This window comes from Elephantulus edwardii, unplaced genomic scaffold (genome assembly GCF_000299155.1).
Source record: "Elephantulus edwardii isolate Elephantulus edwardi_28Jun2011 unplaced genomic scaffold, EleEdw1.0 scaffold00050, whole genome shotgun sequence".
In the NCBI taxonomy this organism is placed as follows: Eukaryota; Metazoa; Chordata; class Mammalia; order Macroscelidea; family Macroscelididae; genus Elephantulus; species Elephantulus edwardii.
In genome coordinates, this window is record NW_006399800.1 from 10,836,593 (window position 1) to 10,848,917 (window position 12,325).

The following is a 12,325-nucleotide window of genomic DNA, read 5'->3' on the forward strand; positions in this document are numbered from 1 at the left end:
TACAAGAGGAAATTCCCCATCCTTCTTCCATGGAGCAGATGGTGGCCTGGAACAGCACAACTTCTTGCCACTAGGCCACCAGAGCTCCTTGTGGACAACATACATCCAGGATTTTCCCAAACCTAAGAAAACGTTCTTCTAGATGGTATAGCACTGGTCTTTGCGTTGCTGAACAGAGGTAACTCGTGGTTGCTGTGATGCTGAAGCCTGTGACAGTGATGTGGCAATCGTGGTAATGGGCACCCATGGTGGACAGTGTTGGCTGGAGCTTCCCGACTAAATCAAGCCTGGAAGCAGGAGCGGCATCCACTTCCAAAATGGCTTGCCTCCGGAAACTCTATGTACAAACAGTACTCAGGCTGTTCGTTCATAGGGTCACTATGAGTCGTCTACGATTCGATGGCACCAAACAACAACAACAAGCAAACCAAATCCAAAACCAACTGCTTGAGTTCTGGCAGCCTAGTGGCAAAGAGTTGTACTGTCAGCCTAAAAGCAAGTGGTTCAAATCCATCACAAATCTTTACAGGAGGAGATTGCCCATGCTTCACACTACACTACCAGGGCTCCTTAAACTTTAAAAAGTGTTTAACAGCAGAATTATTACCCAATCAATCTCTACAGGTTGAAAGATCTGAAACTAAGATTCTGTATCACCAGGGTTAATAAATGTAACTCATACATTCAAATAAATTATACATTTTAAATGGAGGAGAGTAACTTGACAATATTTGTGAAGTACTGACAAATTTTGCTGAATAAATCAGTACATCAATGCATTTGTAACAATGAGAGATTACAAATCCCATCTGAATGTGTTAGTTACATCTTTGATCTCCTATGAGGAGGGAGTTTAAGAAAGCAGAGTAAAGTCTAGAAGAATGTGATCAAGGATATACAAAATCTCAGAGATATGCAAGCAAACTGGGATATTTTACTCAAGGGCATTTAAAGTGACCTAACTGTAGAGTTTATCTTTTTTTTTTTTTTTTTAACTGTAGAGTTTATCTTTCTATATGACTTTCTCAGTAGTCTCTATCTGACCTGACCATATAGCTGGGCGGGGCTATGCCCCAAAGAGACTGCCTATCTCTCATCCCACAATGGGATTGGCCAATCTTAACAATCCACAAGATGACTGGCTAATAATTGCTAATAATCTAGCCACAGTAATAGACCTTCCCCACTCCTCTGAAAAAGAAGCAAGAGAATGCAGCAGCAGCAGCCATGTCTGACGTAGAGACCTAATGTAAGAGGGGATGTTCAGACCACTGGGATCAGAGCTAATAATCATTGCCCAAGTTGCTGGACGACTGAGAACTTTGTAACACTGGCCTAAAGCCATTAAGCTCAAAGCTGAGGTGCCTATGAGCACATTTTGGGAGCCATCCAGACTGTGTTCTGTTACTAACCTGGATTATAAACTTTTGGCTTTCCTAGCATCGTTCTGTATGGTCTGTGAGCTATTGTATCAGATTTTGAACCCAGCAAAGCAGAAAGACTGGTGTTGCAATAAGTAGAAAGAAGTATGAGAGTATGGGGGAACATGCCTGACCTCATGGGAATTGGGTTTTTTGTTATTGATACTGTTGATGGGGACAGTTCGTCTTTGTGAAGTTGATGAAGGTCGGACATGTCCTTCCCCATGTGGCCCTTCCTCTTTTTACACTAACCAAACTCAACCCAACCTACTCCTGTCCAGTCAATTCTGACTCATAGCAACCCTATTAAATAGAGTAGGATTGCCCTGTTGATGGCACAATGGTACCATGCTATAATGGTGAGGAGTTGTACTGCCAACCCAAATGCTTGTGGTTCAAATTTACCAGCTGCTCCCCAGAGGATGATGGGCAATCTTTTCCCCTGGGATTTACTGCTGCTTAAAACCCACTAAAGGGTCAGCTCTGAGTAGTTTCTGACTCAACAGCACAAAATCTTTATATAAAATGCCTTTTTCTCCCAGAGAGTGGCTGGTGGATTCAAACATCCAATCTTTGGTCGGTAGCTTAGTGCTTAACCAATGTATCACTAGGACACCTTCAAAGTAACCTAACCATTGTTGAAATGTTTGCTCTTCAGCTGTGTGAAAGAAGGAAGCAATTATTTCTTTGACACTAGAAATCAGTGTATCTTCTGTCTGGACAACTCTACTCTCAAGGACAGCAATGACCTTGACCTTCACACATCCAAAAGCCATTTTTCTACCCAATACTGACACTTCTTAGCAACATTCCATGCATAATACTGTGACCTCTTTAAGACACTATTATCTTTTGACCTCTCAGGTCCCAGAAATAACCCATCATTTTTTGTTGGTTTTTTTTTCCCTCTATTTCCTCCTTTACTCAAGCTCTGTCAGTGTTTCAGTGTTTGATCATTTCTTGACCTTCTCAGATCCTCCTTTTTTAGCCAGTCTCATATTCTGTAAGATTAGATAACCTCTAGGTTGGTAGCTTCCAAATTTAAATTTCTAGTACAAACCTATCTGAAGTCCAGGTTCTGCTATCCACTCTGTAGCATTTCAAATAAATATGGCAAAACAAATGGTCTAGGGGAAGTGTGGGGGAGGGGGCAAAGGTTTAACACATTTGGCTGCTAACCGGAAAGTTAAGTTTAGGGACCGAATGTACCTAGAGGCACTTCAGAAGAAAAAACCTGGAAATTTACTTCCTCAAAATTCAGTCACTGAAAACAATGTGCAGCACTTTTCTACTCGGACAGAGTTCGAGTCACTCTGGGTCAAAATTAGTTTAACAGAATCTGGTTGATGGCTAGGGGGGAAAAAAGACTCATCTCACCCTTAAAGTTGGGTCTTCCTCTACTTAGCACATGTACTCAAATTGCTCAAACCAGAGCCCCAGGGATCCTCTTTGCATCATCCATAGCCTTCACCTGTCACATCCAAGTCACTAGTAAATCTATTCCATCACCATCAGCAGTCTCTAATCAGACCATTTAGCCTCATCCCCACTGTGGTAGAATCACCTCTCACTGTGGCATGTCTGCTAGTGGTGTTCAGGCCACTCAGAATACTTAAAAAAAAAAAAAAAAAGTCTCATTATGTGAAGCCATGCTTTTTCAACTGGTTAAAACCCTGTAATGATTTCCCAAGGCACCTTGCAAAAATTTTAAAAATCCTTAAAATATATGTCAAAACCCTTCAATGTCTAGATATTGTGCCCCCAACAATCCTATTTAGTAACATTCTCCTCTAGTGTGAGCCATACAGGTTTGTTCTCATTTGTTTAAAAGTAAAAAACTCCTCCTAGCCACAGCCTGTGCCCATGTTATTCTCATAAATTCTGTCAAGCTTCCTTGCTTCTTTGTCTCAATTTAAATGTGACTTCTTCAGGGTCCTTCCTTGACCACTCTGCCTAATGTGATGAACACAATCCCCTTCATTTTCTAACTCAATCCTTCACAGTCTATTTAGGTCAGTTATAAAACTTAAAATAGTTTTCTTTGCTTTATTTTTGTCTCTCCCTTTAACCTCACCACCTTGGAGTAGAAGGGCTTTATTTTTTTTTTTTTCATTGTATTAACAGAACTCAAGAACATTTTAAAAGTTGAATAAAAGCAGAACTCAGTTTTATAGATAAAACAGAGAAATACATAAATGTGTAAAATTAATAAAGGTAGATTTCACTTTAACACATGGACGTGCTTTCTAAAAATACAAGTGATCTACCAGAACAGATTTAAACTAAAATTCATGAAAAGAAAGTCCTGTTAGAAAGTAGGGGAACCACTTTCATCATAAATGGCATTAAGGTAACTCTCATGTCCCATATTGAGTGGGATGTAAGACCTGGTAATCAGAAATGCAGATTCTAATTTTATGGATATAAATCTTCAGGTACAAAATAGCAAATATCTGTCTGAATGAACAGAGATTCTCTTTCAAGAATTCCATAAAACCACTTGACCAATCAGTGCAGGCTATCCTGCCACCTTTGGTTGGGATGCTGACAACCCACAATGCCCTTCTTGCCAAGCTGTACAATATACAACCTAGAGGCACGCTGGATCCTCAAGCAAACCCACTTGTAAGAAACCTAAAGTTCCACTCTTCATTTGTGATGCTGCTCTGTAAACACACCAGGATCACTTTATTTAGTGCTACACCAATTAATAATGCAGAGATCTTTACAGAGGCAGGTGGAGAAAATTAGTGCTGAGTGATTTTGTTACTACAGCTTATACCTGAAGTCAAATAGGATCAGAGTCTCATTACAACTGATGCAGAGGTTAATGGCAATATAGACACCACCTGTTGAGCTTAACACCCTGCAACAAAGCAATGCAGGCAATTTTTCAACTTCACTGTATGTGACATGTTATGGTCAACTTGAGCCTCGAACTCTTTATCTACCACATAGAGCAGAGCAGAGACCTGAGGAACAATAATTTAAGACAATTTCTTCTCTTCTAGTAACCTCCATCTCTACCAACCTCCTTTTTAATTTTTTTCTTAACAAAATGATTGGCAAATACTTGCTTCTGATCATACATCTGTTATTTTGGTTCATCTGATTAGATAACGCCACTACTGGACAATATAAAATAGATACAAATGAGTTCATAAGGACACAAGCTTTGACTTTAGTAACGTTTCTAAAAAAATAAATAAATAAAGATATAGTAATAAAATAGAGAACAGTACTTAAAATTCTTTCTTGTAATACCCATTGTTGACAGTGCTATAAAGACATGATATGGAATGATAAAGGCAAGCCGGAAATGTAAACTCCGACAAACTTTCTGAAGGTGGTGGTTAAGTTCCATCGAGTCGACTGCAATTCATAACCACCCTATGAATAATGGATCTGAATCTTGCCCTATCCTGAGCCAACTTAACATTACAGTAACTGTGTGAATCCATCTTGTTGATGGTCTTTCACTCTTACATTGACTCTTCACCTTTCCAGGCTGAGGATTGGTATGCAGTATTGTTTAATTAGAACAAACTCCCTTTGACTCAGTAATTTTACTGCTAGAAATTTACCATATTGTAGTCTTCAATATGGATTGAAGATCAACATGAAGAAAACAAAGATTCTTACCACTGGGCTAATTGGCAGCATCATGATGGATGATAAAGAGATTGAGATTGTTGACAGCTTCAGTTTGTTCGTCCCTACAATCAATACTCTTGGTACCAGCAGCCAGGAAATTAAAAGATGAATGGCATTGGGAAAATCTGCTCTCAGAGACCTCTCCAAGGTCCTGAGGAACAACAATTTCAGTCTGGAGACTTAAGGGTGCCTGATAGAGGCCATGGTCTTTGCAATTACTTGCTTGCATCAGAGAGCTGGACAATGAGTAGGGATGACAGAAGGAGAGTTGATGCCTTTGAGCTTTGGTGCTGGAGAAGAGTGTTGAATATACCACGGACTGCTATGAGAACAAACAAGTTCGTACCAAAGAAGGTGAAGCCAGGCTGCTCCTTGGAGGCAAGGATTCTGAAGCTTCATCTGACATACTTTGGACATGTTGCAAGGAGGGACCAGTCCTTGGAGAGGGACATCATGCTTGGGAGGGTGGAAGGACAGTGCAGGAGAGGAAGACCCTCAATGAGATGGTTTGATTCTGTCACTCAGGTAATAGGGAGAGGCATGCCAGAGACAATAAGATTGGCAAGGAATAGAGCAGGGTTTAGGGCAGTTGTACATAGAGTTGCTATGAGTCACAAGTGACTCGATGGCACATAACAACAACATACTTCACTATTGTTCTTGGTGTGTGACTTCAAGTCAGAATTGACCCATAGGACAAATCAGAACTGCTTGAACACTGAGCTTTCAAGGCTTTCATCTTTGCAGAAGCAGACTGCCAGGGTTTTCTCTCACAAAGTACCTAAAGACTTCCAACCACCAACCATTTGATTGAGAGAGCTTTGGTGACCTAGTGTGTAAGGAGCTGTGCTGCTTATACCCAGAGGTATAAAGTTCATAGAGTTTCCAGAGGCGTGTTGTTTAGGAAGTAGATGCCACTCAAAAATAACATCGACTTAATTGAACATTTCCCCCTTTAAAATTGATTTTAAATAAAGATTTTAAGAAGCACAAAGAAAATTATGTTCTTTTGGGGGAAGGTATAAGAAAATAATATTGAAATTACAAACAATGGTCTGATGCACTGAGCTGTCTGTGGTACTGAAAAAAATGACACCAAAGCTAAAATTTACTGAGCAAAGCCTCTCCATCACATTATTTTAACTCAAGCGCTTCCATCCATGACTCACCTGAACTATCTTATTTTGCCAGAGTGTGTATAAACATTTTATAAAAGGTCACAGTGACTTGCTTTCCAAGGTTCTCCATGGAAATGTCAGGGTCTCTCCAAGGCTTGTTAAGTAATTCCAGTGGACAGTGAATCAAAACATTGACTATAGCACTTTCTTTTCCTGAATGCTGTGAGTAATCATACTGTATACTAGATACAAGACGACCTAGCTCTCACTAGGTATTCAGTATATCAACAAGCTAAAACTGAAGAGAAAACTGTCATTTTCAATCACTTGCCACATACAAGGAAAAGTTCTGAATGGCAGCGTGGCTCCCATATTCATGCTTTTTAAAAGTATATTTGAGATTCTTTATAGTAAATTGAGAGGTATATATTAGCTTCTAACTTATTAGGAAGAAATACAGCTATAGCAATTACACATTAATATGTAAAAAGGAGGCAGCTGACCACTTGCCAGGTGCACAGCCAAAAGCCTATGCAATTCAGAGGGAAGTATTTGGCAGCATCATTGCCTCTGTTCCTTTGATAGGTAAGAGTATGTCTATTTTTCACAGATTACTGACTTCAAATTCAGAGTCTTCACATTTGTCTGGTCCTTTTTAATTTTATGTAACAAAAGCATGAGAATTCGGTGCTTTGACTTGACGAAATTCTTTAGATAAATGGGGTATAAAAGCCATGTCCAAAATAACTGTATTACTTAACGCAAGCAATTATTCTCAAGTTATCTTAAGTGTGAGAGGCTAAACAGAAATGTTACATCATATTAAGTAATCCAAATTTAAAAAAAATGTATATCTAACTTTTTTTTCTATGTTTCTATCACCCCAACAATATGGGCAATCCCCTTTCATGTGATTAACTGCCTCTGAAAATGCAATGGAAGGTCTGGGGCAGTTCTGACTCCAAGATATACAACAACAAAAGCAGTAATAAAGAAGTTCATGATGCTTGCTTGTCTTAGTATGCCTTTATCTTTCTCCTCCAAAGTACAAAAATGTTAATCAACCTATACAAACATTTATGCAACAGAAAGAATCTTCAACATCAGTCAATGGCTGGAATTCTTTCAAGTGTGAAAAAATAACTGAAAATTATTTCCTTTATGATTTATTGGTTTTTCTAAGCTTAGAGTTCAAGTATAGTAAAAGGAAAAAATATGATGGACATAATTAACATTTGGCAGCACCTCTTAAGATTCCTATATATCATTTCAAAAATTGTCCAATAATTCTTAAGTCAGTGTTTTCAAGAAGACATTTTTGATCTTAGTATTAAAATATCAGCAATAATTTTTATCATAAATGTCTAATTAGCTGCTTATTTTTCAAATGAAAAAAAAAAACCCAAAACAAAACCAAAACCTGCAAGCTCTTTCATTTCACAGCAGTTTAAGTAAATGCAGAAACTCCCCCCCCAATCACCTGATATTTCATATATACAAAACACTTCAAAGAATCTTTTAAGTTTAAATCTTATCTTTTATATATTAAACTTTTGGAAAGTTTCCAGAGGTAAAACACAAACAGAAATATTGATGTTTTGTGGATTCGGGGGAATGACAGTAGAGTAGAACAGGGAACATGTGGAGTAGCAGCTAAGACAGAATCTAGTTTCTGCTCTGCCACTGTCTAGTTGTGTGATCTCGGCAAACAACTAACTGCTTCAACCTCAGTTTTCAGATCTGTAAACTGAGTCAAAAGACAAAATGACCTAATGTATTTTTTTCAGCTCAGCCTACTATTCAAGTCAACATAAGAAACATTCATACAATGTTTGCTATATTCTATTATGACAGTAAAAGATTTGAAGGAATCTCAAAAGTTCCAGACAGTAATACTGAAACATAAAACCATGTAAATTACTACACTTTAAAAGAAATCAAGTGTGTGTGTTGGGTTTTGCATTGCAGTTTTATTACTTATCTCCGAATATTCTTACTATTTTCCTACTTGTCTCTCCTAATTCAATTTCTTCAAAAACAGGCTTTTCAAAGTTGTTGCAAATTTGAAATCAAGACGGAGACATTTCTCCCTCTTCATTTGGTGTCATGTGCATCTTTCTTTGAAAAATAAAAAAAAAAAGGTTTCTTCCAATATTTAGTATGTGTCAGTTAATTAATAATTTAATTTTAAATTCATTTAATATATAACTAGTACTCAATTATTTAAATGGCAGGACTATACTAAATTATTTAAATGGCAAGTTTTAAATTCAAAGGCAACTCCTAAAGGAAAGCAGGCTGAATTTGAAGACTTAGTTATCTCACTAAACAGCCTAACAACTGCCGGAAAGAATCAGAAAATACTTACGCTTGCCAAGTTCTAAACTAGAACCCCCCCCTCCCCAATCTCTCCATTTCCTATCCCTCTAGTTATTTTTCATTTACAAACCTTAACAGTCCTTGACTGAAAGTTATAGGAAAATGAAGCTAACAAGATGACCCAGGAATTTTTATACAAAATAGTTTCACAACAAGATGGCCCATGAATTTTATTGATGGTATTCTAACACTATTGGTAATAGACAAGTTTAATAGATTCTGGCTACATTTTCTTGGTTACATAGCTCATAAGGGCATAACTTTCTTGGTAAAATAGTTCATAACTTTAAAAATTGTTATTGATTAATGATTAATTATTAACTAGAATGTGTAGTCTAAATTTACAGTACAACTTTAAGTATTGGGAAAACAGAGGAGGGCTAGAATATTCTCATGTCTTCTTCACTTGCAGGATGGTTGGTAACACTACGAATCCATTTTCTTCTCTATGCCATGTTACAGAAGATGATAGAAACAAATGCAGTCTGCATTATACATTTATCCCACAAGCTAAAAAGGCTAGTGTTAGCTTAAGGAAAACAAAAGCTATAACTGATTTGAAAAAGGGAACCACAGAGGTCCAACTCATATGTCTCTATTTTTCAAAATCTATATACCCTCCCACGGGGGTGGGGAAGCTAGCCTATGGAAGAAAGATAGGGGAAGACCTTAAAAAAAATCCCAGAAGCTACTGTATTTTTCATGCTACACTGATTTTGCTTGTATCTTCTTGGAACAATCTATAAATTTGCTAACATGAAAACACAACATGTATCTCCTGTAACCCCAAGCAAGGACAAGAGAGCATGGAAACAAGTCTACTGCTTAGCGTTTCTCCAGAATAGCTGCACCGCTTCGGGTCATTCACAAACAGCAAACCCCAAGTTACCTGTATTTCCCTGGCGTGGTACACGATGATCAGACCGAGCAGGATGATCGTGGAGAGGCTGATAAGGCATTTCAGAGCTAAGGAATACAGCGACGCCTGCAACACAGTGGAACAGAAGCATTTTAGGCAAGCAATAAAGAGTTTGTTTCTTAGCATCATCCTGGGGTCCCAGGTGTCCTTCAGTCCCACCACAAGAGGTCTAGTGGATCAGAGAGCCTAGTTGGTGGCTCTGCAGGCTGCCAGCCCCAGAGAGGAGAGCCCCTGACTGGGCTCTGAGATCCACCAGATCACTGTGTTAATGAGGAAGCCAGAGGAGAGGAGGACTAGGAACACACATTGCCCCGCGGTCAGGTCCGCACCACATCTGACTAACAAGGCAATTGAGAACTCTTGCGTTTTGGCGCTAGTAGTTAAGGGTGATCTCCTAAATACAAGCCCCAAAGGAATAATTGGTCTTACTTTTCCCACTAGCCCTCGAATCACTTAGTTAATGCGCCAGAAAGTGCTGGACACCCTAATAGCCGGAATAACTTTGGTTGCCAGGAGAAAAGGGTTCTTGAGTTGCCTCCATAACTACAGTTGCGAGCCTGGGTCGCGTCCACTATCTTCGTGGGCACCTCTGACTGCCCAGAGGAGGTTTGGTTGGGATACGCAGGGAAGTTCCCATCAGCGCACATCTCATCCAGCCCGCATCAGTTTCTGCAGCCCTAGCAGGACAGGCAGGGGTTGGAGTGCATACCTTGTCATAGGCACCCCAGGACAGCTCGGTCTCAATGACCATGACCACGATGCCAAACATGCCAAAGATGAGCGCATAGTCGCTGAGCCGTTTGCGCTTCTCGAACAGAGCGCGCCGGTGGCCCAATTTGTAACCGATGTTCTGGTTCTTCTTTTTGCTGGACTTGGTGCCACTACTGCTGCCGTGCCCACTGCCTCCGCCGCCGCCACCTCCTCCGGCGCTGCCGCCGCCGCCGGCTCCATAGAGCGCCAGGTTGTTGGAGTTGTTGTGCTCCGGCTTAGACACCACGATCTCTGGGGCTGAGGACGAGGCGGCGGCAGCAGCTGCAGACGGGGAGGACGCGCCGCCACCTCCGCCGACGGACGCAGGGGGCTGCAGGGGCTGCGCCTCAGAGTCCATCTCGTGCAGGTTCCGGCGGGACGTGCTCAAGTTGCTGAGCGGTCGCATGACGCCCCCGTTGTACCTGCAGCTGCTCATGGCTATTTCGGTGAAAGGGTTGCTCTCGCGGCGCGCCTGGGACTGATGGTGCTGGTGGTGCGCCGGGTGCGGGTGGTGGTGGTGGTGGTGCGAGAGCGGGGGCCCGGAGCCCAGGCTGCCGAGGCTGCCGGTAGGACTGGCGGCTGGCTGCAGGCTGTGGCACTGATGGTACTGAGAGGCGGACGCGGGCTGCTGCGCGTACTGCTGCCGGAGCGCACTGGCATGGCTGGACGGCGTCAACTCGCTCACATTGAGCTGGCTGCCCCGGCGCGACGAGCAGCAGCAGCAACACGACGAGCCCGAGAGTGGCGAGGAGGTGCGAGTCCGGAAGGCGCCGCCGGGCGAGGAGGTGCGGAGCAGCAAGGACAGGTTATCCCCCGCCCCCGCCGCCGGGGCACCGGAGGAGGCGCAGCTGTTGCACCGGAGGCATGGGCTGCTCCCGCCGCTGCTGGGCTGCTGGTGTGCGAGGTGCGGGTGGTGGTGCGGGTGCGGGAGGGGTGCGAAGGGCGGGCACGGCTTGTCCTGGCTCTGTTGCTGCTGCTGGCAATGGAGGTGTGAGGAGCGCGGCGGCGGTGGCGGCTGCTCTGGGAAGAAGCCGCGCTGGAACTGCAATGGGGTTTCCATGTCAGGGCTGTTAAAGCTGCAGGGAGACCAGGCGGTGGTGCACCCTGCGCAATGCGTTATGGTCGGGAGCGGGGACTCCTGCTGCTGGTGCGAGGAAGGGCCCATGCCGGCTCCGGTAGAATCCAGGCGGCGAGTCCGATTGGTTGGGCGCACCAAAACAATGGGCATGACATCACCTGCGGGGACCGAGACTGAGTTTGCGGCGCGCGCGGCTGAGGGGAGCGTGTGTGAGAGAGCGGTGGGGAGGGGGGATCTGCAGGATGAAAACCCCCGGGGGCGCGGGCAGGGACCAGAGGAGGGCTAGGCTGAGGGTCCACCTGGTGATAGGGAGAGTCCTTGAGTACTACCAGGCATGGGAAGCCCCCTGGCAATACAGCCGGGCTGCTGGAAGAAGAGAAAAACGAGGGGCGCCCCTCCCTCCCAAACGGCTGCCCCCGGGTTTGTGCTGGACGCGCATACCAGATCACCTGCGCCGGGCACTGCAGCACATCGGGCTACTCTGGCCATGGGTCAGGCGCGGGGACAGTGAGGAACCGGGGCCACACCTGTATCCGCATGCACGCTTCGAAGGCTGCAAAACTGCAGCGCTCTCGCCCCACGCCCACCTCTCCCTCATCGTCCCTCGGAGAGTGGGCTGCCGGCTGCCCGCCAAGTAACTGCGGGGGCACCTGCTTTGGGGACTAAAAGTTTGACGAATGGCTGCGCTCGTGCAGTGGGGCTGAGGGGAAGCTCTGACGCCTGGCCCGGGAGGAAAGAGAGCGGGCCTGCTGCTCTGATCTCCCGCCGCGTGGCTCGCGCGCCCGGGGTCTGCGCTGCCTGCGCCGAGTGCGCTGCGGCACTAAGAGGGTTAACCGCCTCGGCGCCCGGGCCGGGGGAGGGTGGGGGCGGGGACGGAGGAGGGGATCCCCGCGTCCGCGGGAGGAGCCGCAGAGGCTTCCCCGGTCCCCCTGGCGGGGGCGGAGGGCTTTCCCCGCTGCCGCCCGCTCACATTTGCGCTTTCTGCGGAACATGAGGGGCTGGCGCC

General features: G+C 43.9%; 1 protein-coding gene across 2 annotated transcripts in view; it reads right to left on the reverse strand.

Annotated features, from left to right (window-relative positions):
* The window catches only part of LOC102871340 (small conductance calcium-activated potassium channel protein 2-like), a 258,815-nt gene extending 247,346 nt beyond the window's left edge, over positions 1–11,469 (reverse strand). The window contains exons 1-2 of one of the 2 annotated variants that reach the window (XM_006886678.1): positions 10,201–11,469; positions 9,462–9,557 (exon numbers count right to left, since the gene is read on the reverse strand). In XM_006886678.1, the coding sequence (XP_006886740.1) occupies positions 9,462–9,557; positions 10,201–11,469 (1,365 nt within the window). The remainder of the gene's footprint in view (positions 1–9,461; positions 9,558–10,200) is intronic. The other variant, XM_006886679.1, reaches the window with a different exon arrangement.
* Positions 11,470–12,325: the final 856 nt, after the last annotated feature.